At 36.1% G+C, this 27,904-nt stretch overlaps 2 protein-coding genes across 2 annotated transcripts in view; both read right to left on the bottom strand.

Annotated features, from left to right (window-relative positions):
* Nucleotides 1-694: 694 nt before the first annotated feature.
* On the bottom strand, nt 695-15,439 carry LOC310718960 (scavenger receptor cysteine-rich type 1 protein M130-like). Its single transcript, XM_083528092.1, has 20 exons — nt 15,158-15,439; nt 13,253-13,552; nt 12,805-13,113; nt 12,165-12,458; nt 11,282-11,590; nt 10,795-11,094; nt 10,351-10,656; nt 9,869-10,186; nt 9,425-9,739; nt 6,281-6,604; nt 5,742-6,071; nt 5,299-5,595; nt 5,089-5,151; nt 4,647-4,955; nt 4,382-4,432; nt 4,150-4,299; nt 3,930-4,037; nt 2,297-2,374; nt 1,029-1,184; nt 695-763 (listed from the first exon to the last, which is right to left on the bottom strand). Exons 1-20 carry the CDS (start codon nt 15,366-15,368, stop codon nt 729-731), a joined length of 4,563 nt encoding a protein of 1,520 aa, XP_083384218.1. The 5' UTR covers nt 15,369-15,439; the 3' UTR covers nt 695-728.
* Nucleotides 15,440-19,233: 3,794 nt separating this feature from the next.
* The window catches only part of tmtc2a (transmembrane O-mannosyltransferase targeting cadherins 2a), a 14,570-nt gene continuing 5,899 nt past the window's right edge, over nt 19,234-27,904 (bottom strand). The window contains exons 2-12 of the mRNA XM_083527776.1: nt 25,329-25,920; nt 23,290-24,154; nt 23,081-23,195; nt 22,743-22,828; nt 22,356-22,540; nt 22,026-22,104; nt 21,407-21,528; nt 20,981-21,062; nt 20,502-20,616; nt 20,083-20,146; nt 19,234-19,953 (exon numbers count right to left, since the gene is read on the bottom strand). Coding sequence (XP_083383902.1) covers nt 19,774-19,953; nt 20,083-20,146; nt 20,502-20,616; nt 20,981-21,062; nt 21,407-21,528; nt 22,026-22,104; nt 22,356-22,540; nt 22,743-22,828; nt 23,081-23,195; nt 23,290-24,154; nt 25,329-25,920 — 2,485 coding nt within the window. The 3' untranslated portion in view covers nt 19,234-19,773. The remainder of the gene's footprint in view (nt 19,954-20,082; nt 20,147-20,501; nt 20,617-20,980; nt 21,063-21,406; nt 21,529-22,025; nt 22,105-22,355; nt 22,541-22,742; nt 22,829-23,080; nt 23,196-23,289; nt 24,155-25,328; nt 25,921-27,904) is intronic.

The raw sequence follows: 27,904 nt of genomic DNA, 5'->3' as shown, positions 1-27,904 counted from the left end.
CACATTCCTTAAATATAAAATTATTTTAACTTGTAACAGATCAATAAGGGGGGGGGGTGTCTATGATATTGGGGGGGGTGTAATGTGAAAATACAAGAAAGGAAACATAGGATAACAAATATGTCTTAGCTGATGACGATATTTCAGGTGATGTGGAGGAAAATGCACTTTTGGTCAAACTGTTAAGTTCAAGTATTGTCAGTTGTTGCAATTGAAACCTGTGACATTTGAGACAAGGAAAATTAAAAATTAGAATAATTTTAAATGTTTAATTGCTAAACTATTGATTAAGGTCAGTAAAATAAAGATATGGGAAAGGAATATAGATATTACAATATTATTGAATCAGCTTTAACAAGAACCTTGATCAGAGCTAGTTGTGCAGTTCCATCTAGTGGTTAAAATGTGTATATGCGTTACAGAAATAAAATATAAAAAATTAATTACTTTCTATTTAATTATACACACTATATTATACATATTCAATACCGTCACTGTAAATCATGTGCTATGGCCGTTACAGTCAAAGAGCACCCGGGATTTTGTAGTGGCATGTCTGGCACAGCAATCATCATTAAACCATACAGTTTTTCATTGTTTTCCCTTTTGTTGATATGATCATATTATTATTATTATTATTATTATTATTATTATTATTATTATTATTATTATTATTATTATTGATTTTTCAATATAATCTCTTGAGTAAATCCCTTTGCTGGCGTTCATCAGTCCTTCTGAAGCTCTTCCACATCATCATAATCTGGAAAAGTGTTAAAACAAAAAAAAATGTTAGAATATATTTCTAAAAGGTAAATGTATTTGAATAGCTGGTAAAAGAACAGCAAAACGAGTCTACTTATCATTCAGAAAAATTTTTTTTATTTTAGTATTTTTTTTTTAGCATTTACTTTTCTATCTTCTGTAACTTTAAGCTTCTGTATCTTTAAAAGAAAGCCATTTATTATGAAAACCACTTTCTTTTAGTGTGTTACATGTGTGGTAGCTGTACACAATGAGCCACTGACCTTCTTCATCTTCTACATCTTGACCAGCAGTGATGACATCATCATAGTCCTCCAGTCTGTGTACTTCAGTGAGATTGGAAATTATGAATTCACTCGCATATGGAATATTTTGGATTATTCCAGTAGAAAGAGCATCATTATAGTCCTCTGTAATATCTGTTTAAATAAAAAAGACAAAACCTGTGGAGAATGCTGTATACTTTTATACTAGAACATGAACACTTTAATGACAATCACACTGATCACTTTAATCTGTACTTCTGCCAATATCTGTCATACACATATCCATCCCTTCTACATATATATATATATATATATATATATATATATATATATATATATATATATATATATATATATATATATATATATATATATATATATATATATATATATATACATATATAAATGAGCCTCAATCTATACTTTATAGTTATACTTATAATTTAATATCTTAATATTTACTAAAAGCAGCTCTCACAGCAAGCAAATCAAGCTGCAAGTTATATATTCAGATTGGTCCAAAAAATGGTTTTATATATATATATATATATATATATATATATATATATATATATATATATATATATATATATATATATATATATATAAAAAAAAACATGTAACCATTGATATGGTGAGTTTTTCTAGAGTATTGGCTCTCTGTTACAGTCAGTGGTAAAGTATGAACTTTTTTAGACTAAAGATAATTCATCATTACAATGAAAGCAAAAAAAGGGAAGCTTGTAAATAACAACTATAAAAATGCAAGTAACAACAGAACAGTTTTCCACAAGTTTCTGTTAAACAGCTGAGCTGAGTAGGTGAGAGTTAGGGGCCTTGCTAAAGGGCCCAGCAATGGCAGCTTGATGGTGCTGGAATTTGAACCCATGTCTTTCCAATCAAAAGTCCAACATCCTATTTACTTAGCTACCACTTGCAGTAACTGTGATTCAGTAAATATATATATATATATATATATATATATATATATATATATATATATATATATATATATATATATATTCCTCAATTTTCCCTATATATATATAATGCATTCGTGTTTTTTTTTTTTTTAAATAATAGTTGGCAAATTGTTGTATAAAAGGCATAAACCGTTCAGGACTGATCAAAGAAAATAATCTGCTATGGATTAATAACAATAACCTGATTGTTGATTATTTACCAATGAAACAAAGTCCTGTTTTATTCCTTAGATATATAACATCATAATAAAAAAGAAACATATATTTATTTATGAACCACACCATCTGTGTCATGTAAAATCAGTCCAGAAGGGATGGCATCATCATAGCTCTCGAGTGAATCGACTCTTGATCCATCACCTGAAGAAAATACAAGCAATTAATTTTTTACAAAAACTAATTTCTTACATCCTAATTTAAAGTAAAGGCAAGAAATCATTTGAACATCATTCTGAAGGCACATTGAAACAAGATTATAAAATAATATCTCATATTATAGTAGTGATGTAATCTATTTAGTCGTAATTGCACTTTAAATATTTCTGGCCCTTTTACCTGAGAGCAGTGCATCATCTACAGACTCATATCCAGAATTCTGTGTTTCAATGATGAGGCTTCCTGGTAGTGCAAAGCAGGAAATGCACAAATGTTCAGTTGATTAATAATAACTGAGCAGGAGTGTGATTTTTATATGAAACTGGATTTAAAGTGCATCATGAGACATGACGTGTGTTTTATGTGTGTATTGTTAAGCATTCGATAGGTCAGTCAATGAAATGCATTAATATACAGTGGTGTGAAAAAGTGTTGTCTCACTGTGGTTTTGCTTTATAACCTTTTCCAGACTGAAAGATTGCAATTTTTTTCTTTCTTTCTTTCTTTCTTTCTTTCTTTCTTTCTTTCTTTCTTTCTTTCTTTCTTTCTTTCTTTCTTTCTTTCTTTCTTTCTTTCTTTCTCATTTGTTTCTGAATTTCTTTGGATCTCGGCATGATGTCTAGCTTTTAAGGATCTTTTGGTCTACTTCACTTTGACAGGCAGGCCCTATTTAAGAGATGTCTTGATGGTGAATGGGTGTGGCAGTAATCAGGCCTGGGTGTGGCTAGAGAAATTGAACTCAGATGTGATAAACCACAGTTTTAACAGGGGGTGAAAACACTTTTTCACACAGGGCCATGTAGTTTTGGATTTTGTTTCCTCACAATAATAAAAAAACCTTCATTTAAAAACTGCATGTTGTGTTCACTTGTGTTATATTTTACTAATATTTAAATTAGTTTGATGATCTAAAGCATTTAATTGTAATAAACATGAAAAAATAAATAAGGAATCAGAGGCCAATTTTTACACCACTGTATAATACACATAATTTCTTACTCTCCCTAATTTGTTCTGCTTCTTTTTCTCTTTTCCACATTCTGTTCATCTCTCCACTCAATACATAAATCTACATAGTTCCAAATATAGAAATACATTTAAAAAATTATGTTTAAGAACGCTATGCAAGACATAAGCCCATATGCTCAGCAACCAATAGGTCACCAATTTTACTTTTATGATTCTTTTACTAAAACAGTTCAGTACAGATTGTGATCCTTTGTCTCCTTAAGGTTAAAAATTGGCTTTAAAAGACCTGGAGGTGGAGAGATGGCATGTGTTTGAGTGAATCAGAGAAAAAACACAATGTACGAGTGAAATTGAAACTAAATTATTTGATGTGTAAACTATTCTAAAACTAATCTAATCTAAAACTATTTAAAATATTGAAGGAATGTGTGAATGAAATCTGATCTTATTACCTTTATTTTAAAGGAAACGTATGAGAATGAGTTTTGTTAGTGAATATGTAAAGTTTCATACATTGAATTAAACAATACATTTGGCTTATGTTGAACCAACCACACCACACATCACCTACCAATCTGAGGTGAGCTAGTGGGTCTTGTACTTATAAATCTTGAAGAATGAAGATTGATCTCAGCATACTCTGGTTCACACACTGACTTATGCCTCCTATTTGAGAGAACTGGAAGCAAAGACAAATACATACCCAGTTTAGTCAAATACAGCAATGCAGACAAAGAAAATATTGATGCTTAAAATAGAGATTGTATTAAAGAGTTCTATATATCTCCTACCTTTTCTGAGCTCTCTGTTTTGGTAAAACTGAACAACCAGAAGCAGCAAGGTTATGAAAAGTATTATTCCTAGCACAAATGCAACCACTTTAGTAATAATAAATGTATCTGCTAATGGAGGTTGTAGAATATGTGTCGTATCTCCTTGACCTAAGGGGGTTGAACATAGAAGACAGTCTATAAAACAATGAATTAAACATTCAACAAACTGATTGAAAGACAAAGACTTTACCTATTTTGGGGGTAGTTGTAGTTACAAATGTGTCAGGAGTCATGGGCATGTCTGGAGAGGTAACAAGAAAATTCCAATCTTTATTTACCAATCAACTGATACAATTGAGTATAAATGTCCCATTGGGCAAACTGAACTTAACATTTTTCACAGATCTTTACTAAATTTTTAGTTGCTTACTTTATGCACACATGCATATATTTGCACACAGGCACACGTGATAATCAAAAAATCAATCAAAATTGAATGAGAACATATAAAAGACCTTTACAGGTGACTCCAGCATCCTGTTTGTGGAGACAGTCGGTGTGATTCTTCAGGGAATAAAGACAGTCCCACAGATGAATCTCATTCCCTCTGCAGTTCACTCTGTTCATCCAAATCATTGTATCCCCTTTACCAGTGCTCCTATCAACGCTCACTGCCTGACCACAGCCAAGCTGTCTGCAGACCACCTGAGCATTCTTGATGTCCCACTGATCACTACAAATGGTTCCCCATGTATCATTATAATACAGCTCAAGCCTTCCAGAACAGTCTCCTGCTCCATTCCTCAGCCTGAGCGGCAGATGCTCTACACATATTCCACACATTCCACATGAGAAGACATAGCTCCTAGTCTAAGTAAGCATTAATAAGAGAAATGCAAATTTGAACCTATTTTGAATGATAAAACACAGAACATAATATTTTGCAAGCATCCTTACTTGAGCATTGTTTCTTGCAGGAAGATGGAAAGTCACTCAGATGGTCTTGATGCTCTTTAACATCTGTCAGAATGGTACAATATCTTAATTTCAAATTCCACTGTCTCCCCACTATTGAAAATGTAGCATAGATCTTTTCTCTGTGTAGCTTAACTAAACAAACTGAAAGACAACATTTTAACTGTGTTAATAGAGAGATGATCTACCAACCTGTGCATGTAATATGAGCCACATGACTACACTTGTTATTTCTCCATGGGGAAGATTGACAGTGCCATATAGTGGCATCATGCTTCCTACATTTCAGACCATCCAGCCAATTAGGAGCAGATTTTAGCCTGCTTTTGGATAAGTACTCTTTGCCGGTTCTTCCACAATTCAGCTCTCGACAGATTAAACTCGCTGTTTCTTTATCTATCGCATTTTCACACACATTACCCCAAGTTCCATTGTAAAAAACCTCCAGATTCCCCTTACAGCCTTCAGTAAGTCTGATTTCTTTGAAGTCTGGTGGGGAAAGAATAAAAACTAATGCAAATACATGCAATTTAAAAACACATTGGCAGTCAATGTGACCATCTGAAAGTGTATCCACCCTAAATTGTGATAAGCAACAGATAAACTGAAGAACAGCAAAAATGATAAAACTGTACCTGAGCACACAACTCCTACATCTTCTTGGTGTCCATTTTCATCCTCTTCAGAAAATTGGAATCTGCAATTCCACAGAGATATCTCATCTCCCCTGCACTCTACCTGATTTAGCCATATAGGTCCAGATCCAGGACCAAACCAGGACAGAACATAATTGCTGAGTGCTACGCCACACTGCATCTGTCTGCATACCACATGTGCATCCTCGATATCCCACAAGTCATGGCGCACTGTCCCCCATGAGCCATTGTAAAAAACCTCAAGCCTTCCTGCACAATCTCCCCCAGAACCCACCAGTCTGATTGAGCTGTGTGCTTGGTTAAAAACACCTACAAACAAATACAAAAACAATTACAAGACTTAAAGTTCTTTTCAAAAAAGTTTAGCCAATGAAGTAAGTGTGTTTAACTAAATCATTATCATATCATCATTACATAGTATAACATACAAGTGTTTTACAATATGGTTGGTTTCTCTGAGATAAACATACATACATACAGTAAATACAATTTTACATTTAAGGTGTTTGTGTTCTTACCAGAGCAGGTAATTGACAACAGATCTTCTGAGCTGCAGTTGACAGCCTGGTGTGCCCTATGGCAGTTTCTCAGATGTGCTTCACTTCCAGAGCAACTAAAACCTACTGCACACATGTGGCTATGTTCGGCTTTAGTCATATATGAATTATAGCTTAGCACAGAGCCACATCCCAGCTGTCTGCACACCACAGATGCCTCAGCCAGTCCCCAAGAGTGTAGGAGAACTCTCCTCCAGTCCTCCATGAAGTAAACTTCCACCTCCCCATGACATTCACTCTCTCCAGACAACTGCACATGTCCTTCATGAAATGCCAATGATGAACCTCAAGGAGAAAAAGAAAACTCAGAATACTTCTATATGACTGAATACTTCTATATGTCTCACCAAACACTTTATTAGGAATGCCTGTACACTTGCTAATTAACACAATTATCCAACGAGCTGGTAATGTGGTAGCAGAAACAGTAGTATCAAACAGATACAGGTTGAGAGTTTAATTAACATTTCCTGTAATAGTCATTCATTTTAAACGAGTCTTTAATGTGACTCAAAAGAACGAACAGTCTCAAAGATAGGGATGGGCGATACGAATAATTTTCTTTTGGATCCGATACCAAGTACTTTCAAGACAATTATCACATATATTGATAACGGTACCAATACGTCTATGAAATATGTATAAAATGTTTTAATAAAAATCTTACTGTGTCCCGTTTAAATATTTATACTCATATGCAATGTAATATTCTGCTCTACCTAAAATACTGTAATATCTTTGAAGCAATCGGTATAGTATAGCTCTCTGAAACGATTCTGAACTCTGAATCAAGCCAGAAGATGGGGTTGTGTCTGTGTGACCACCTCTGCTCTCCTCAGCTGTACTCAGTCATGCTCTATAGAGTTTTTTGCTTTTAAATGCTTTGTCATATTTGGGGTATTGCCACAGTTTTTTCGACATGTCACATGAGGCTTCATTAGTGTTAACTGGAGTTAACATGAGTTAAGCGGTGGTACAGCGGAAGAAGATATAGTTCCCATTGATATTGCTATTTAAGTATTATAAATATTTATATACTATATGGTGTATTAATATTATTTAAATATTCTAAACTCGCTTGTGTAAAAAAAAAAAAAACCTGAATAGGATCGATACTTCTTTTTGAGAAACGATCCTTCAGATACAATGACAGTATCGAAAATATCGATACTTTAGGATCGATCCGCCCATTGTTACTTAAAGAGTGATTCGTTCATTTTCTACTGGACGTGCATGAGCAAAGCATCGCAAAATCTCCACAGGTTATGTACAGGAAACAGAATTGAGTAGTTCATCTAATGAGTCCTCTGATTGCAGTTGCGTCATGTAACTCCTTGGACGCTGTCAATGCAATAGACCAGGGTTTTTTGGTCCGAATCCTGTTTCAATTATTATGGGAGTCACGTGACATGACAAAAGAACTCATATTTTTGTCCTTAGTTGCATTGTCATATTTTCATTATTGGAACTATTGTCAAAGTTCGTCAAGTCAAGTCAAGTTTATTTCTATAGCGCTTTTCACAACAGACATTGTCTCAAAGCAGATTTACAGAAATCAACAGTCAAGGTGAATGGTGTGCATTTATCCCTGATGAGCAAGCCTGTGGCAAGGAAAAACTCCCTTAGATGTTATGAGGAAGAAACCTTGAGAGGAACCAGACTCAAAAGGGGAACCCATCCTCATTTGGGTGACATCAAGAGTTTGATCATAAAGTTTCATCATTTCAACAATACAGAACACTGGAGAGTGAGAACTAACATGAGTACCGGAGTATAAGGTTAAAGTAATGTTCTTTCTACAGTCTTATACAGTCTTTATGATTATAAAACTAGGAGCTACTGAGCTCAACATTTGTGATCATCACAGATCCAGCACCAGCTTCTCCATGCCAGAGCCTTTAAACACTCCAGGAGGTCCAATGTCAAAAGTTGTGTATGTAGACTTGTTGGGGGATCTGCTTATTAAAAATGTAACATTTTATTTTATTTCTGATAAAAGGAAAGAAATGATCAAAATGAAAAAAAAAAAAAAGGATTTGTTCATATTGATGAACAAGATTCAAATGATCCGATTTTGCATTTTTACTGTAACTAGAGGGAAGCAGAGAGTAACCAGAAACCTAGCCAAACTGGCTACTGCTACCAGAGGGGAGCCGGAGGGCACAGTCTTAATTAAAATCAGCGGCAATCAGCTCCACATGCGCCTGTGTCTATTTAAAGAGGGCTCGCCACTCACTGCTCAGCCTTGATTAAACAATGGTGTATGCTAGTGTGCACCATTCTTAACCAGTAATCTCTGGCAGTCTTCCTGGGCATGTCTTTGTGATTTATCTGGCTTCTTTAGCCAGTTCTTGAGCTCCTCAATCTCTCAGTACATGTATACACTTTCAAGTATATTTACAAAAAAAGATAAAGTATTATAGCACTGCAGTTGGGTACTGTCATTGTGGGTGGCTCACTGGGATACATTTTTTGTACTGAAATCACTAAGACTAGGGTACAAAAACCGGAAAAAGTTAACCTTATTGTTACAAATCATCAAATATCAGAATGTTTGATGGTTTTAGTATTTCAGAAACTACAACACACACTATTCTCAAGAGATGGTGCAAAAAAGTTTAGTGGAAAATGATCAGACTGGCCTCAAACAGGATGCCTATTGTACAGGGTTTGCAGTGATCACACAGTCCTTACCAAGCAATAGCAAAGCTGTACATAAGATGCTGCAATCCACACAACATAATGGGAGACATATTAGAGTTCAAAATAGGACAAAAATGTTGTTACAAGTCTTGCTAGCGCAACTGTGACCAGGACAGCAGGTCTTCATGCTGTATCAGGCTCATCAAAACAAGACAGTTAGAAATGGGGTGTAAAAAAAAAAAAAAAAAAAAAAGATCTGATGACTTTTTTCACTGTAACCATGACAGGTTCAAAGTCACTGAGATTGTGATTTTTCCCCAGTGTGATGTTACATTAAGTAAAGCACTTAAAATGTATCTGTATAAGTTTATGAAATGTTGTTGGCCACCTGATTAGCTGGGTATTTGCATGGTGTTTCTATTATGCTAGGGGGATAAAACCATTAACTTAACATTATCTCACCATTACAAATGACTCCAGCATCTTGTTTATGTGAGCAGGCAACACGACTCCATGAAGATATGGGACATTGTGACAAGTGTGTCTCATTCCCTTGGCAATAAAACATGTCGGCCCAGATTTGGCGATTCCCTGCTCCAAACCAGTCAGATTCCAGTACAGCCACGGCACTTCCACAATTCAGCTGTCCACAGAGGACATTGGCAGCTCGTAAATTCCAGTTTACAGCACAAACGGTTCCCCATTCACTGAGGTATTTGAGCTCAACTCGACCAGAACAGGAGTCCTCGCCATTCACCAGCCGTGCATCTGTATAACCTGGAAAAGCACTTTAGAGCTTATTAAATAATAAACATACCGTAAAAAAAAAAACAGTCATCCATTTATCACTGAGAGTTTTAATGGGCAAATATATATCTGAATAGATGTTATAAATTGATACTTAACCTGAACAAATTAATCCTGCATCTTTCATTTCAAGGGAGCAATTGTGTTCAAGTGTAAACGATCCTTGGCAGAAATAAATCTGGGTTTCATTGCCTCTGCAATGAAGCTCCTTTGTCCACACCCGGCCTTTTCCATTGCCGAAAGCAGATGCCCCCAACACCTTTACAGGAAGCCCACAGCCCAACTCCCGACACACAACCTCTGCATTCTTCTGGTTAAATTCAGCATAACACACTGCTGCCCATGTATTTCCATAAAGCACCTCTATTCTCCCAGCACACACATGTGGGCCATCCATAAGTCTGGGTTTTCTGTGGCCTGTGTGTATTATTTATTTTTTTATTATTATCACTGTACATGTAGCATTTATTGATTATTTCTACAAGGTATACAAATATACAAATTATGCAAAATTTAGTATATAATATGTGAAATTTCTGTAAAATATTTTTGAAAGTAGGCTAAGATTAAACAGAGCTCACCTGAACAGATTACCGCAAAGTCTCTACCATGATGACAGTTACGTCCACCGGACCTAAATGACCCACAATTCTTCAGGGTAGACTCTGATCCTGTACAGTATATATCTGCCCAGATAGGCCCTGATCCTGAACCAAAATGGGCATCCAAGAGTGAGTCTACAGCTTCCCCACAGCCTAATTCTCTACACACCACTTCAGCAACTCTCATATTCCGGTTAACCTCACACACTGTTCCCCAGCGTCCTCTATGCAAGATCTCTAATCTTCCTGCACAACGACTGCCACCATCGACCAGTCTTACTCCAGCTATACAAAAAAAACAAATAAAAGAACAAGATCCATAGTCATGCATATGTTTTGCATTTTTACTTCCATGCATACTTGCAAATGGAAGTGCAAGCTAGCCAAGAAAAGTAACACTAGATTATTTACCACAGATCTTACCTGCACACTCCAGTTCTACATCATTAGAATGGGAGCAGTTGTGTTCAAGCGGAGATGTGGGACAAAAATGAATGTGAGACTCTGTGCCTCTACACTGAAGCTTCTTTTTCCACACAATCCCCACACCTCTGCCAAACGCATCTCCTCTTTGCACCTTTATAGGAGGGCCACAGTTCACCTCCCGACATACAACCTCTGCATCTTGCTGGCTGAAGTCATCGTTACACACTGTAGCCCAAGTCTTACCATTAAGCACCTCTATTCTCCCAGAGCAATGCGAAACACCAACAAGCCTGACTCCTGAAATGTCACCATTGGAAAGATTTAACTATGAATAAACTGGTCATTTCTAGGGAATATTTAAATCATAAAAATGTTAGCACATACTAAAATGAATGATGGGAATAAATGATGGGATTACTGGGTAATATGAGTCAATGTGAAGTCTAGTCAAAACAATTTACAGATAAAGTAGAATTTATTTTACCTGAGCATACAACCCCAGCATCATCTTCATGGCTACAGTAATCTGTACCCCACTCTCCTGATAAACAGCTTTTTAGTGTTTCCTCATCCCCACTACAGTCCCCAACAACCATCCAGACTGGTCCGGTTCCCAGTCCAAAGTGGGCATCACTTAGTGCATCTATTGCCTCACCACAGCCCAGCTCTTTACACACCACTGCAGCAGCTTTCATATTCCAGCCATCATCACACACTGTTCCCCACTGTCCTCTATAAAAAACCTCTACTCTACCAGCACACTGACTTCCACCATCAACCAGCTTCAAACTCTCTGAATAGGAAAAAAAAGAAAAGAAAAATAAACCTCATAAATAGAAGTATTTATGCACCCAACATATACAACAATATAGTCCAAACAATAAAACCCAACATAATTGTTATGAATATAAACAATGGCCATTAAATATTTTTGTGGTCACTGCATTTCATACACCTGGACATTTGACCAATATGTGCTTATTAAGCATCTTATTCTAATGTAGTGTATCTGGATTGTTTATTATCAGTATAGGTGAAAGGTTATGTTTCCTTTTTAATGAAACATAACCAGAGTTACATTGATGCAGTCAGTACTATTTGGTTCTTAAAATGACAGATTATAAATGCACATATACAGACTATATGGCTTTAGTCTTGATATGATGCACCTTTAAGCAATGTTTAAGGCTCAATAAATTGAATTGAATTTATTTTTATTCGTATAGCACTTTTAACAATGTATAAATATATATATAAGTTAAGTGACAATACATTTGAACAAAAAGGTGTTCTTTGGGGTTAAAGTCAGGGTCAGTATAGTCGATTTAAACAATAGATTAAAGATAATTGGAACGTTGAGCTCTTACCAGCACATGCCAGTTCCACATTATAAGACTGAGAGCAGTTGTCACTGAGTGTATTGGGACAAAAATTTATATGAGATTCGTTGCCTCTGCACTGAAATTGCTTTGTCTCCTGTGTCTCCCTCACGCCAATGGTAGCTGTTCTTTGCACCTCCATAGGAGGCCCACAGCCCACCTCCCGACACACAACCTCTGCGTCCTGCTTGGTGAAGTCAGCATGACACACATTAAACCAGGTCATCCCATGAAGCACCTCTACTCTCCCAGAACAGCGAGAACCACCAACAAGCCTGACTTCTAAAATATTAGCATTAGACAAATGAGACCTTTCACTATTTTACACACAAATAATGAAAATTTAAATTAAATTCAAATAAAAAATACTTATTAATTATTTTTTATCATTTTGCAAGCAAATGATGGGGATAAAAATGTAAATAAAATATTTCACCAGTGTTAGACTTTGTAAATAAATTACATGTGAATTAATCCAGAGGGTTCCAGTCCTCACAGTCCCAGTGTTGACGTACATTTTTTATTTAGTTAAAATAGAGAAAAAAACTAAATGGACTATCTGCTAAATAAGCAATCATTTAGTATTCTTCTACGTTCACCTTAGAATTTAATGTTAAGACCTACATACCTGAGCAGATAATTCCAGCATCTTTCATGTGATCACAATCATTTATGCTAAACTCTGCTGATCCACAGTTCTTTAGCGTAGATTCTGATCCTGTACAGCTTACATCATCCATCCAGATTGAATCTGATCCTTCTCCAAAGTGAGAATGATGCAGCGCATCGACAGCTTCTCCACAACCCAGTTCTCCACATACAACTGCAGCAGCCTTCATATTCCAGTTATCATCACACACCGTTCCCCACTCTCCTCTATGAAGAACCTCCACTCTACCAGCACAATGACTGCTACCATTTACCAGCCTCACACTATCTGTGCAGGAAAAAATATATATATTAAGCAAGAAAAAATGAGTGAGGGACAACAAAATTAATTCAAAAGAAAGATTTGGAAAGAAAATAGAATATAATAAACTTAAAGAAATGCATGATAAACTTATGATTAGACTTACCAGCGCATACCAGGCCCACTTCACTATTATGGGAGCAGCTGTGTCTAAGTGTAGATTTTGGACAAAAATGAATTTGAGACTCTGTGCCTCTACACTGAAGTTGCTCTCTCCACATCTGACTGTTGCCTCTGCGAACAGCACCTGCACCCAGCATCTTTACAGGAGGCCCACAGCCCAGCTCCCGACACACAACTTCAAAATCCTGCTTGTCAAAATCAGCATCACACACTGAGAACCAGGTCTTCCCATGAAGCACTTCCACTCTCCCGGAGCAGCGAGAACCACCAACAAGCCTGACTTCTAAAATGTTATTGCGATTAACCAGTCACATAAGTGTCACATAAAAAAAATTCATAATTTTTATATACACACACACACACACACACACACACACACACACACACACACACACACACACATATTCCTATTACTGTATTTATTTTACCACAGCATCAAAGAAAGACAGAAATTAAATCTGAATCTGTAAGGACAGAAGAAATAGTCTAATTCAGAAATGGCAAGACATTTTTAAAATAAACAAATAGCATTAATAAATAAAACCCACAATATTTATAACTATGTTATTGATATAAACAGTGGCCATTAAATATTTTTGTAGTCACTGCACTTCATGCATAAAACTTTCTTCAAATCAGAAATATTTAAGACTTTTTCTTCAAATCAGACTTCAAAAAGTCTTAAATTTTTCTCTCCTACGGAAGCGCATTGTACAGAAGCGCATTGCATTTACAAAGAGAGAAAAAAAATCACAGAAAGGATCTCATAATTATGACTTAGTATCTCATAATTATGACTTAATATCTCATAATTATGACTAACTAATTCATAATTATGAGTTGGTAAGTCATTATTCTGAGATATTAAGTCATTTATGAAATCCTTTCTGTGATTTTTTTTTTCTCTCTTTGTGAATGCAATTCGCTTCCATACTCTCCAATGTTCCAAATAAAAAAAAAAAAAAAAAAAAAAAAAAAAAAATCTTACAAATTTATATTTATATTTATCTATATATATATATATATATATATATATATATATATATATATATATATATATATATATATATATATATATATAAAGCTCAAATACCACTGACTGACTCACTCATCACGAAATCTCAAAAACCACTGAACGGATTGCAATGAAATTTGGAACATTCCTTCCTCTTGGGTCTTAGGTGCTCACTAAGAAAGGGTTTTCAAAAATTCGCCCTGGATCGCGGCTAACTCGCGAAAAACGCGATTTCTCACGCATTGTAAATTCTTGGAAATAACATTAAGGATCCTTATGAAACTTACTACATTGTTTCTTATTAGATGTTAGATGCACGATAAAAATTAATTTCAAAGTAGTTTGCCCTGTATCCGTACTACAAAGGGGTAGTACGTTATTTGTTGACGTTACGTTCTGATCTCTGATCATCCAGTCCTGCTCAGTGCTTACTGCTTACTGCCATATTGCTTAGAGTTCTGCCTTCCGTAGCGAAGCACGGGTAATTTTAGCTAGTATGTAATATAAATCTCATTCTTGTCTTAACAAAACTCTCCAACTAGGACGTTTAGATTTTGTCCTGAGAAGACCTGAGAAAGGCAAAAAAATAAAAAATAAAAAGAGAAAGTCAAATGATTGACTTTTAATCATGCTAAAACTGTTGAAACCCCAAATTTGTTGCAGTGGAAACATAAAAAAAAACATTAAGATATCGTTTAGTTCAATGCTTTGTTAGGCTTATTTGTTAAAGGTTTATATATCAGAAATGTTGATGTATAGCAATTTCTTTTTATTTAAAATATATTTTTTAATAAGATTGATACAAATTATCCATTTAAAAAAACTCATTGATTTATGTTCATTGAAAATTTTATGTACTGTATTGCAACTGACCTGAACAGATAACTCCAGCGTCCTCTTTATGATTGCACTTATCTACAAATGACCCACTTAACCCACATTTTTTCAGGCTAGATTCAAATCCACTACACTCCAGGTTTCTCATCCAGATTGGTCCTGAACCCTGTCCAAATGAAGCATCACCCAGTGCATCAACCGCCTCCCCACAGCCTACTTCTCGACACACCACTGCAGCAGCTTTCATATTCCAATAATCATCACACACAGTTCCCCACTGTTCTCTATAAAACACCTCCACTCTTCCTGAACATGGACTGCCACCATCCATCAACCTCACGGTGTCTGCCCACCGGAGAGAGAGAGAGTGAGAGATTGAGAGAGGTACAGAGAAAGAAGAGAAAGAAAATAGAAGAAAGTTATAAATACTAAAACAGTCCTTTCTTCTTTTGTTCTCTTCCGGATGACATTTAATTGATTATTATGTATAGAATTATGATAGTAGTTCTACTCCATGTAATTATAAATTATAAATTATATATATATATATATATATATATATATATATATATATATATATATATATATATATATATATATATATATATTATAAATTTGTACACTTTTAATCGAGTTTACTTGCCAGTTTTGGTGATCCTGATTGCAGCTAACAGAAAAAGAAAAGTTAAACAGCTATCCATCTTTCTTGGTTCTTTAAGCAATCGACATATCTACCTCTGTCCCCTAGAGAAAGAAAGAGAGAGTTTAAAAAAAGAGAAAGCATGAAAGATAGCGAGAGCGCAGCCAATCACATTCAATGTTACCTTATTAGAAAAACAGCAGGAAATGTTCAAACATCTACAGTGACAAATCAGAAAACACATTTTTGCTTTCTCCTTATATATATATATATATATATCAACATGTACATAATATTCGTCTCCACCTCTTGTATCTAGAAACATCTTGTCTTAGTAGAATTATGAACAACGTACAGACACTGGTATCAGAGAGCGGAAGCACTCTAGGTACAGCACCAATGCCTGCACCTGTATAGACAGCAGATTCAAACACTGATAAATAACCATGTGCACAACCAGTCACATGTACGAAAAAAACATTTCACAAAGTTTGAACAGTGATTTCCATTTCATTGCTTTTGGAAAGTTTTGTACAGTGATGGACAGTTAGGAAGTAAATCTAATTCGCTACTGTACTTTACTGAAGTATTTCCATTTAGGGTTACTTTTACGTTAAATTCACTGCTATTCAATGTCAAATGTCTTACTTTTTACACTACTAAATTTTGCGAAATCAGTCGTACTTTTTTATTTATGAGTGAATAAAAACTGCTCAAGCATGCAATATGCCACCAATCAGGGTAAAGCGTTCACTCTGTTTTTCAAATTAGTTTCCATTGCCTTGGTGGTATCTATTTAGCACAAACATACAGTTCAGCGTCAGTTCAACAGCAAGCAAAACATTTTGAGAGAAATAAATGATCGAAGAAACTCCTGACTCAAACTCGCCCCAACACCCATGGCCTTATTTGTGAGATTATTTTGAAGTAGTTGAAAAAGATTTTTTGGGCTAACGATAATTTTAATAGATATCAATCAGTGTTTGACTTATTAATATCACTATTTTAAGAGATTGGTGTGCTGAGAGTAACAGAGTCCTTTCACATTTCAAAAATTTCCCCACTGTGGGACGAATAAAGGTATATCTTACAAAATGAGTTGATTCAGCAAAGATTCTTCTGTCAAAAATGATAAGAACATTAATGTCATAATAAACAATATAACTTTGTATACCTAAGTGAACCTAACTTACATAAGTGAATGTTTAAATTGAGCACTTTTATTGCAGTAATATATTACCTAGTGTATTTCTACTTTAACTCAAGTACATAGTTTGTGTACTTTATACACCACTGGTTTTGTAATGAAACTTCCTGTTACAATAAATGTATTGATTATGAACTCACTTATTAAGACTTTATATGTGGACAAATGATTGTTATGTGATGACAAGAAAAGTGTATGCATAGGTCAGTACGCTGGCAAATAATTTTAACAACCAGATGAAGAAAATAAGTAGTAAGTAGTTCTGCTTCCATTGATATGTATGGGTAACTGAAATGCAGTACGTTTTGTGGAGGGGTGGAGTGAGGTATGATCTTAATTAGGATCTTTATCATAACATTAGGACAATTATTTAGCCTTATATTACAGATAGCAGTAATATTACATGATAAAGTGGTAGAAAGGCTCTTAAGCCTTTCTACCACTTTATCATGTAATATTACTGTTATCTGTGCTCTGATACCAACTTACTAACAAGAAGGGATATGTGGACAAAAACTTCACTTTGCTCTAAAGCAGTGGTGGGCAGTCAGGGCCAGCAAAGCCTTTTCTGCTGGCTTAAACACTATCAGAAGCACTGACCTACATTTATAACCTAAATTATAATATTTGTTCCATGAAATTGTATTAATTTATTCCCAACAGTTTCTCTTCTTCATTTTATAGCGTTTCTCTTGGCTGCACTGCTTCCAGTACATGTATGTGGATTTTTTTGTCAAATCAGATTGTTCTGCAATGTCAATCTAATCTTGCAAGGGCCTTCAAAGTCAGTACTGCTGGCCTTTTTACCATAGAGAATATTATGAATAAGTCTGTTTCTTTAACCAATTAAATTCCAACTTGCCTCGCAGAGCAGCTAGGTGGCCCAAAATAGCATCAGCATTTGGTTGGTTGGTTGGTCAGAGGGAAACAGTTACAGCCAAGTTCGATCTGTAGCTCTGCACACATTAATACATCTGAGTTAGAGTTTTTTATGTCTATGGAGGAAGAGAAATTTATTTGATCTCAGACATACTTAAAAAAAAAAAAAAGAAAAAAAAAAAAAGAAAAAGAAAAGCTAGACATTGTGAGGAGAGGTCAGCCAACCCCGAAGCTAGCTAGCTTAGCCAGGGAAAGGGTTTGTTTGTCACTTCCAGACCAGTGAATACGAGTGGTACCACTGGATTACAGCCTCTGAGGAGCGGTGCAAATTATGAGTATCCATCTCTGTTAAATAGGTTGTATTTTATTTACATTTTTATGTTTTTGTCATGTTATAAGCAAATATTTATTCTGAACTGCTCCAGATTATTTAGGTGGCACAGTTGTGGTGGTAGTGTAGAGGTTTGGAGTCTTAACTGGGTTTCTTGCTTTAGTAAAATTTACCTTTCACTCTGTAATGCCACACATTGTTATATTAAATTTTTGTATTGTATTGATGGTTTCTATAATTGCGACGTGATCATGATGGTATTAAGAGGTGGATAGTTTAAATTTAATTTTCTATTCTTCTTTTAATAATTTATTTATAATGAATTATAATTAATCAAATAAAAGATTAATAAATGTTGCATTAAATCATTGCAGTTGTTAGTGTTTAAAACAATGCCATAACTTAAATGGCCTGATTATTGGAAAAAAAAAATAATATAATTTATATATATATATATAAAAATATAAAACTATAAAAATATAAAATTTTTAAAGAAAAATGTTAGAGGAAAATAAATAAAAACAAATAAACATCTGGGGACTGTATGTATTTTTATTGCCTTTCGGTTCAAATGTTTGTTCCAAGAACTACTTATACACCACTGGGCCAAAAGTCTAAAGAATCATACGCATAATTAGTGTGATCAGATATGATAGCCAGGTCCACTGATAACAGTACATCAAATCAAACCAGTGAACTGTCAAATACATCGAATCTGAGATTCTAGTAAAGGAAACTCTTAATGTCGCAAAAGACTTGTTGGACTTGACTGAGACTTGTGTGCTTCCATAGTTCTGGCAGCATTTTAGAGAAGCCTTGATCTGTTCCAGCTTGACAATTCCCACTGAGATACCCATAATAATTGTGGAATAATTTCACATACAGTGAAATCCAACAGCCTGAGACCACCTTGAAAATCTGGGAAGTTCAAACAGTCAAAAGATTGGAATAATGTGGAACAGTGGCTATGAGATGAACCTTATTGCCCAGCATCTGTAATGGCACCACTAAAGCTCCAATGGTACTAAACACCACTAGAAAATAATTCACAGCCATGGTCCAATATAATTTCTTTAAGTCCACACTTTTGATCATGTAGCATATTAGCAATAACAATAATAAATAAATAACTTTTTGGAAAGAAGAATTTCCAAAAGAGATTCTCAAACAAAATCACTCACATATTTTGCAAAAAACAATTGATAATAAATAGAACATTTTATTTTATAAAACCCTATTTAATAAGACACTTTGTTTTGTGGAATTTTCTTCATCATCGTCATCACTTTAGGATGACTTTTTTCCATCATCTTCACTCAGTTTATTTTTCAAAAGAAAAATGCACAAACATTTCTATTTACAGTGCACATCACACTGAAGGCTCCTGGAGGATTCTACCCATAAATACAAGGATATTCTCTGAAACTGAAGATTCATTTCCAGTTCCTTATTAGTGCTCCCACCTGGGCCTATGTGAGGACCATTTGATCAAAACCGAATCAGATTATTAAACCTGTCAGGAGTCTCACAAGCCTCAGATCCTCACTGTTACTGTACATGTATCAGCTTTACAGAGCTTGTGATGGAAAATATGGTCATGATCCCATGCTTTTTAGGCCTCGTCTGTGCATGACATTCCAGAGTTTGCGCAAATTAGACTGCGTGATCAGATCATTGGGTTTGAGCTGCAGCGCACGCAAGTAATTGGCCTCTGCCTCTGCAAGTTTTCCATTGAGATGGAGGATGGCCCCGAGGTTCATCAGAGCAGCAGCATACTGAAAAAAGAAAAAAAAAAAAAAAAAAAAACAGTGAAGAGTAGTTGACTGAGTTTTTACATGTATGTGTAATATGTAAAATTACAATGCAAGATCATGGAGTGTTAAAAACAGCTTAAATGTACTTACATCTGGTCTAATATCTGCTGCCTTCTTATAGTACCTTTCAGCTGCCTCGTTCAGACTTGCCTGTCTGAAGAGTAAAAGCAAGGACGGGTAAACATTCCATTAATTATTGTTTGTGTATCAGGAGGTACATACCATTGTGCTTATTGCTCAGTCATATATACAGCAGCATTAAGTAAGTTGACAGTACAAAACAGAACCTGGCAATGAAGGTATGGTTGGATCATGCATCTAATATGTGTATACTGATGGGTGTTTGACCACATAGGCCACTTTCTATAAATCTCTTGCAGCAAAACATCAACACCACCACTAAACCTTCACTAAACCTTCACTAAACCTTCACTAAACCTTCACTAAACCTTCACATGTAGCACTCTCCATTGTTAACCAGCTGTGCATTATTCCACACGTGCACACACCTGTGTATATGAGCAGCACTGAAAACTACATCAAAATCTGTGCTGTCCAAATCAGCAGCTTTCTCCGCCATCACAGCAGCTTCTTCAATTCGAGCCTGTTCCACTAAAAACTGACCTGTAAAATAAAATAAAAAAAGTGTTAGATGATCCAGTAAAAATATGGCAAGAATGTATGAGTTTAACAAACACAAATTTAAAATCACATACAGTATTTACCATGCCTTGAAATGTTTTCACATATGGAGTGTTACAACCTGGAATGGAACCATTATGGACTATTGTGTTTAAATAATCAATAAAACACAATATGTAATCTTAATTACATCCAAATTAGTGCTTAAATGGTCATGATATAGTGACTGTGATGAAGAGCAAGGAGTATAGACGGCTTTAGAAATGAAAACATGGAACTCATCTACGTGTGTTTATTAGCAATGTATAGATGCAAAAAAAGCAGTGTTTTCTATGTACACTCCTACCATAGTGCATATAACACGTCCCCTTGGTAGACTCCAGCTTGATTGCCTTAAGGAAGTAATGCTCTGCCTCGGATTTATGACCCTAATAACGAGATCACATCAAACACATTCACAAGTAAAAATCCACATGAAAAACGAAAAACCACGGCAAATAAAAATTATAATTTTTTTTATGCTCATCCTTTTTTGCCTGATTTTTTAGTCTATTATTAAAAAGCCACATACAGTATATAGGGTTGCCCCACACACGGTAACTGTCCGACTTCCCTTGTAAGGCCTGTTTTTTGACAGCGTATAGTAATGCCATACATTTATTGGCAAATATTTATGGTTAGTAGAAGTTGAGAGGTAATGCACATCATTCTATCTTATTTAAAATGTAGTACTTCTTCAAAAATAGGTAAGAAATATTAAATCATAACTCACCATAACAGACAGCAACTTGCCATATGTCAGGTGGGCAGGGACATGGTCTGGTTTGGCCTTAAGAGACTCTCTGTACCAATGTTCTGCATCCTCAAACTTATTTAATTTCATATAGGCTTCACCTAAGGAGTTCATAAACACACTTTAAATGTAAACAAACATATGAAAAAAAGAATATATAAACAATGATTTGTTAAATGTTTCCTATGAAAAGGATATGCTGCAGCAATAAGTGTAAGGAACTGTAAGAGTCAAATTTAGTATGTCACATCTCTACTGTATTCAATAGCGGGACCATCAGGAGGAAAAATCAAGTGTCAATAAGAAACACTATCTTGAATTTACTTTTGTTCAACAACAATACAGCGCATTTCAGCTAAATTTATAAGCCTACACAAGCAAAATCTGTCTAATACTAATGTAATGTCTGATGGACAGCTGAATGTTATTCTAGGCTCCGTTGAATTCTCAATACAGAAACGACTAGGTCCCAACATTTGAGGCCAAATGTTCTTCCATGCAGTGAGACTTAGTATTACTGAAAAACAAATTACAAATTCTTGGTACCCCTGCTACGTGATGTTAATGTAGTGGCAAAACAGTCCCACTCTCCACTCACCCATCATGTTGTAAAGGCTCTGTGGTGCAAACTGACGAGGCATCTTCTTCACAGCCTCTTTATACATTGACAGGGCTTCCTGTGAAATACGCAAAAGCAGAAAAAAAAAAAAAGTGAGAGATATTGCAATGTTTTGTCACTGAATGATGTAGGATGCATAGAGAATAACGAAAAGACAGAAGCTAAACAGAGCAATTCTCCCAACTAGATATTTTAAATCACAACTATAACTTTAGCCCCTGACAGCTCTCCTTTAATATATATTGTAAATCTTATCCAATAACTAAGTATTGATGGTTCCTAAGCAATCACGTAATGTGTTATGGCTACCTCTTGCTGACCCTGTTCATGCAGCAGTTTGCCAAGATTGTAAAGGCAGCTAGTAACTGCACTTTTGTGGGCATGAGGGTCCTTCAGGTTCTCATCTGGGATGCTGGCACACTTTCGAAATGCTTGTTTGGCCTCCTCCACATTTCCCTCTGACTCCAGGATTATACCAGTGTTCAAATATGCAGCTGTTGATGATGAAGAACACAAAGAACAGAATAAATGAGCTATTTGACAGACAACTCAAATAAATACACTTTTTTTGAAAGTCTCAAACTTGAGTTTCTAGTTTTAAGGATCATTTTATTTGGTTTCATATTTGGTCATTCCAAATATTTTTGTCCAGTAATGGTCTGCTATGGTATGATTAATGAGGAAGTCTGAGCTTACATGCCAGAGTCGGTCTGCTTTGGATAGCCAGTTTATAGTAATGCAGAGCCTCTGAAAAACGTTCACCCTCTTGCAGCAACAGACCCCTGAGTAAAAGAAGACAACTAATGAGGGCAAAAATTTGACTCTAGCTTAATGAAAATCTTTAAGATTCAAATTTTTGCTTATGTGTGTGCGCGCGCTTATGTGTATTATATTATATATATATATATATATATATATATATATATATATATATATATATATATATATATATATATATATATATATATATATAATACATATATCTATTGAGTATTGCAAATGTACTGAGTTTACATTTTAGACAGGTGACTCACAGGTTGTAGAGCATGTCAGCCATGTTGCCACGGTAGTATAGGGCATTTCTGTATGCTTCTTCTGCCTCCGCCATCTTACCCTGGTTTTTTAAGACATTGCCAAGGTTACCCCAAGCTGAGAGACAAAATATAGGGCTTTATTTACACAAACTTTTATTTCATAAGACATTTTCTCAGTGATTCGCCAAGATTAATCTATAGTATTTTACCTTTGGCAGGGTTAACAGTGATGCCAGATCTGTAGAGCCTCTCTTCACTCTGCCAGTCCTGGTTTCTGTAAACTGTTCTGAGGCTGTAGAGTACGACGACTGCAGCAGCACAACCTAAAAGTAGTGCCTTGGAGCTTCTCCGCCCTGTTTTTAAAAACATTGCCCTTATCCCAAGTGTCACAAGTAGACAGAAGCCCATGCTGGGGATGTACAATACCCTCTCAGCCACCACAAAGCCCACATAGAAGAACAGATTGGTGGCAGGGAGAAAAGGCAAAGCCAGTAGACCAAGAGAGAAGACCACCATGTTCTCTTCGGATGGCAGTGATGTGTGAGTAGCAGTGTTAAGAGTTTTGGCATGCCCATTTTGGGTGCTGGCAAAAACATCTGAAGTTAAGCCATTGTGGTGGTGGCTGTTGTCATGTTTATCATTGCTGTCAAGAAAATGCAGGCTGTGCCCATTAATCAGAGCTTTTCCATTCATCACATAGGATTTTCCATGTGTTATTTGGAAAGTGGAAGAATTCCTACTTCTTAGGCCAAACCAAGCAAGAAGCACAAAGCCTGTATAAAACGCCACTGAGCACAAATTCCTCCAATCAGAAATATTTGTGAGTAGCGGTATGACATCCATAGACCAATCGAAGCTAAGTGTGTTTGGACTGAGGAGGAGCCACGCATTGGCAGTTGGCAGATAGAGAAAGGTAAGTGTTCTGGTAAGGAGGTGAGGTGAATCAGCTGCCGGGTTGTCTGAGTTGGAGAAGTGTGGCGGCTTGCAGCCCATCCAATACAGTCGAGCTGCCAACAGGACTGCTCCCCAACCAGCCAGCCAAGCCAGGCTTACCAGCAGGGCTGCATTTTTTCTCTGGAAAATATGGAAGTGGTAACTTGATATCAACTTCTCTCCCAAAGATGCCTGTACTCAATTAAGTCAATGCATGCTCATTCATACCATTCTCTAACTACAGCAAAAATAAAAATAAAAAAGAGCCTTTATAGTATATTCAGTCACTATGATCATCTGCTGTAGACAGTTACATGTTTAAATGAGAGTGATAGACTTTGTTGCAGTAGTGAAACTTATCTGAATGTTTGAAAAAATAAATAAAACTAATACACTATCTTCTGCTCGCTCATGCCTATTATATGAATGATGGGAGAAAATGTTTTGAAAGTCAAGCCAGTCTATATCTATGTCTTCTATATCTAAGACTTCAATTTCTGAATGAAGTCTGGTCAAATAAAATAAAATCTGACAATGTTGAATATCAAATAGGAAGGCCAATCTTGTTCCTGAAAATTAGTGTTTGTCCTATCTATTGTGTTTGAATGTTATAATAGAGATTTTTTATGTGAGTGCAACATACAAACATTCATACTGTAGATCATTTAAAATTCAACTCTGAAACAGTACTATCGACCATCTAACAACCCAGGCAAGCCAGGAGAAGGAGGGAGACCGAGATAAAAGGGAAAAGAGGAAGTAAAGGAAAAACTTCCTTTCCTACTTATTTCCTCACAGCCGCCTCTTTCACAGTGTGTTTGTGTTCCCATACTCTCCTGGCTATAATCTCACAATAGCCTGGGATATCATCTATGACGTAGACCTTAAGGGTACATATAACCAGACAGAAGGGTACAGTAGACATGATAAAAACACCAGATGCAGTGGCACCCAAGGCATGGCTGGCATGGAGGTGCGGTAAGAGTGCCCATTGTGTGATAGAAAAAAGGTGGGAGCATTTTTCTTAAAAAAATAAAAATAAATAAAGGAACTTGCAAGACTGGATGTTGATTGCTATTTAGTAGTAAGAAATGTTTACTTCTTTATTTAAAAATGTACCTGTAGTGGCTTTAAGATTCAAAGTTACCACAGAATCCTTAGGAGGCTATGACACAAGGGGCACGGTTACCAAACCAAAATGAAAAAGTCAAACTTGTACTTAAAGCTGTACTTGTACTTAGTCTATAGCAGCATGCATTATCTTTATGTTTAGACAAGACATATATGCATGGAATAGTAAAATATTTATACTGACCTTAAAGAGGACTGCTAGCACTTGATGAAGTTGCATGTGATGGACCACACAGATGTCATAAACAGCTGACACAGCAAGAACAGTAACCCCTTGCTCTTTCCACAACATAGCTGCTGCTGCAGCAACCAGGCTACCAGCCAGCCATGCCTGTACCTTCCACCTAATGCACCAAGAAACTTCAGAGTGTGGCCGGAGCCTGCAGTGACACCTGTAGCATATTAGCGAGAGTAGAAAGCAAAAAGCAGCACCCATATCTGCACGTCCAACTAGTCCAGCTACTGCCTCGGTATGCACTGGATGTGACGCAAAGAGGAGTCCAGCCAGCAAACTCCAGTGTCCTCCAGCTAGCAGGAGGCCACAAAATGCAGTGAACAAAGCTGTGACGCAACAGTGTAGCGCCACGTTGAATAAGTGGTAGCCTCGTGGTTCCAGGCCAGCCACGGCATAGTTGAGGCGAAAAGAAAGTGTGCAGAGCGGCCGGAAGGACTTATGGCTGCCACTGTGGGTGAGTAGAGTTCCCCAGAAGTCACTGTACAGTATGTTGGTCCAAGGTGTCTCAGGCAGGAGATCTGGATTAGTTTTGATAGCACGACTTTTGCATAAGAAAGAGAGAGAGAGAGAGAGAGAGAGAGAGAGAGAGAGAAGAGAGAGAGAGAGAGAGAGAGAGAGAGAGAGAGAGAGTAAGACACAGAGAAGAGAGAGTTAAATGTGATGCATTTTAGCAAAAACAAGCCTATATTTCTTACCACCAAAATAGAAAAGCACCAAGGAGAATTTCCATCATTACATGATTAATGCATGGCCTAAGATAATCGAGCAAGCAGAATACCTTGTACCCAGTCTCAGTGGAAATAGCTTTTAAAAAACCTATTTTTGCAATCATGATACAAACACATAAATAAGGGCATACAAGTAAGTAGGGTATTATGGTGAAGACCAATACAAAGATTGCACATGAACATAGAAATGCGGAGAATATGTACATGACAAATATAGACATGATGGAAAAAGTTAAACAGCCTTACACTGAGTCCAACCTCTATGGTAAAGACACAAAAAGCAGTGTTTTTCAATTTAAAAAATACAATAGTCATCCTATATTGTATAACCTAGGCTCACAATGAACAGTATTAGAATTTTCTTTTATATTTATATCATTCAAGTCCATTAACTATCAACTAGAGGGAAAACACTATAGCCTTCACCAACATGTACACAAATGTCTAAACACATACGCTGAAGCTTAATGGGCTTTTTCAAATATAATTTGCATTTTATTTGAAGTTCTGATGCTGAGAAAGACAAAAGATCATTAGCAGGATACATTCATTTTTGAAAATGACCTGGATATGCTGTATATTGCTGATATCAGGGACATAACACAACAGTCTAAAAATGTTTAGACATGGACTCTGACAGCTGCTGTTGTGCTGAGTCCCAACTCCAATGACTTCATAAACTCATTTAATCTGAACAAATAGTAGTAAAGAAATAAATAAATACCCATTCACATTTGGGTCTACAGATCCCATTAAATGGCCAGAAAGAAGCCCTCACCAAGAGGACATGAAACTTTAATTTTTTTTCCTTTTTGGGCTACACAGATAAGAAATGAAACAAAGCTGAAAATTCACTATAGTGGTTCAAAATCTGCGGAAAATCTATGCATGATATAAAAACCTAAAAATTGTACAGTGCCATTGTATGAGCAGACGGTTACCCAAGACATTATATTTATTGTACTGCATTACGTACGCCAAAGGAAGTGGCATGGCACAGAGGTGTGTCATTCTCCCTGACATACTCAGACTCAATCACATATCTCTGGAGAGTAGACACAGAGTCGGAGAATGGCACGCTTTGTTTTTAGAGGGCTGGAAACACAATGCTGGGAAAGCTAGAGGCCTGTGTCTGCCCTCACGCTATGGGCCCATACCAGTGTACCAGCCCAGACCAGACCAGACTAGACTTTGCTTATACACACTCGCGCACACACACAAGTTCATTTATGTGTTTGTCTTCTCACAGTACCTGAACCTTTAAAATCTTATTGTTGGTATCAAAACTATTGTTTAAACTCAAGAATGTGTCAGATTTCATACCAAATGAGTATACCTCTTTATGAAATAATTACATTTTCCGACTACATCAGGTTACTGTACAGTGTGCTTGGTTGTACCATTAGGGAAACTCCAGCAGGGGTGCTGTGCATGGACATACACTTCCAATTTGATATGGTTACTGATGATTCTAAAAAAACAACTAATACATTTACATGCTTTCTGAGCCTCTGCATGTTTTCTTCCCTGCAAATTCAAGAAAGGAGGGGTAACTGTGTGTGTTCTTCAAATAATCTATTCAAACAATTCTAAAAGCTGAAGCCTTAATCAACATCCTGTGGCATCCAGCACTTGAGCCTTTCTAAAATATTTAACTTTAAACTTGACACTGAGAGTATGGCTCTGCTAAAAATGTCATGCCAGACACTGTGATATCAATCAGGATAAACTAATGTTGTTCTGAATAAACAGTCTGCAATTTAATTTGACATACTGGAGGGAAAAACACTTAACAGA

This window comes from Silurus aristotelis (assembly GCF_946808225.1).
Source record: "Silurus aristotelis genome assembly, chromosome: 24".
NCBI classification, from domain to species: domain Eukaryota; kingdom Metazoa; phylum Chordata; class Actinopteri; order Siluriformes; family Siluridae; genus Silurus; species Silurus aristotelis.
The sequence above is the reverse complement of the archived record's forward strand: the minus strand, read 5'-3'. Positions and strand labels throughout refer to the sequence as shown.

Bases quoted from the DNA above. Each gene is read 5' to 3' on its own strand.
- LOC310718960 (XM_083528092.1), bottom strand. From the start codon at position 15,368: ATGAAAGCTGCTGCAGTGGTGTGTCGAGAAGTAGGCTGTGGGGAGGCG. The intron at 9,740-9,868 runs GTTAAGTATCAA...GTGCTTTTCCAG, and splicing joins TGCAGGATTAATTTGTTCAG to GTTATACAGATGCACGGCTG. The intron at 4,956-5,088 runs GTAAGGATGCTT...GAATATGTGTAG, and splicing joins CTGCAAGAAACAATGCTCAA to AGCATCTGCCGCTCAGGCTG.